At 46.8% G+C, this 973-nt stretch overlaps 1 protein-coding gene across 1 annotated transcript in view; it reads right to left on the minus strand.

The window, feature by feature from the left end:
* Positions 1 to 768, minus strand: part of LOC119590916 (formin-2-like) — a gene marked incomplete in the record, with an annotated part of 1,087 nt that extends 319 nt beyond the window's left edge. Inside the window, 2 exon segments of the mRNA XM_037939654.1 lie at positions 1 to 394; positions 658 to 768. Coding sequence (XP_037795582.1) covers positions 1 to 394; positions 658 to 741 — 478 coding nt within the window.
* Positions 769 to 973: the final 205 nt, after the last annotated feature.

The raw sequence follows: 973 nt of genomic DNA on the forward strand, positions 1-973 counted from the left end.
CTTTATACAGGTAAGGCATGGCTTGTGGCACGACCTGCGCCGGGTTTGACAGGTCTGGGTGGGCGTGGGCGATTATCTGCGTCGGCGAGGTGGACATATCGGGCAGGTAATGCGGAAGGATCCCCACGGGGCCATTCACGTCCGGGGGATAATGGGGTATGACGCTCGAAGGAGAATGCACGTCGGGGACACCGTGGGGTATGATGGATGATGGGGCATTGAGGTTGGGTGCGGCGTGCGTAACGATGCTTGTAGGGGTGTTAGGGTATCCGTGGGCGACGATATTTGATGGCTGAGGTATGTGCCCGCCGGAGAGGCTGTAGGGGGAGGGGGAGCCACTGAAGTAAGCTTCGGGCGTTGAAGGCAAACCCAACAACGTGCAAAGGAGAAGTAGCTGAAAGTAAATAATGTTTCTTTAAGTCAGGGTATATCACATGTTACAGTGATATATATGAAATTAAAGATAAACCAGATTGAGTAAGTCATTAAAAGCCTAGGTTTTACGTCACTTATAAGGATATACTGAACAGAAATCAGGGATAACCAAGGATTAAAGTGTTTAATCTATACTCTAAACGTGATGCAGATATAGCCCAATATAAAGCAAGATTAAAACACATTCAAATTCATTCAAAGAAATGGTGAAAGGGTCGGTACCATTTCCATGTTCGCCGACGTTTCCCGAACCCCCATTTCCCTGCTAATGAGCAACACGCACACAACTGGTATCTTATATAGCATATCTCGCCGTCACGTACGAAATGCCAACTGTTGCATAAGCCAAGGTGTGAAAAAAATAGAGATGGGGTGTACACGTGCCAAAAAAGTCAACAACAGGAATCTATTTTTCGGCACATGAAGAAAAACCGTGAATATTTGTCCCTCGTGTTTTGGTGACATTTTATTTTGAAAAAGCAGAGAGGAGCAATCTCGTGTTTCGGCAAACAGATGTCAAGCCGCGGACACACGAGTG

Source organism: Penaeus monodon, chromosome 28, assembly GCF_015228065.2.
Source record: "Penaeus monodon isolate SGIC_2016 chromosome 28, NSTDA_Pmon_1, whole genome shotgun sequence".
NCBI classification, from domain to species: domain Eukaryota; kingdom Metazoa; phylum Arthropoda; class Malacostraca; order Decapoda; family Penaeidae; genus Penaeus; species Penaeus monodon.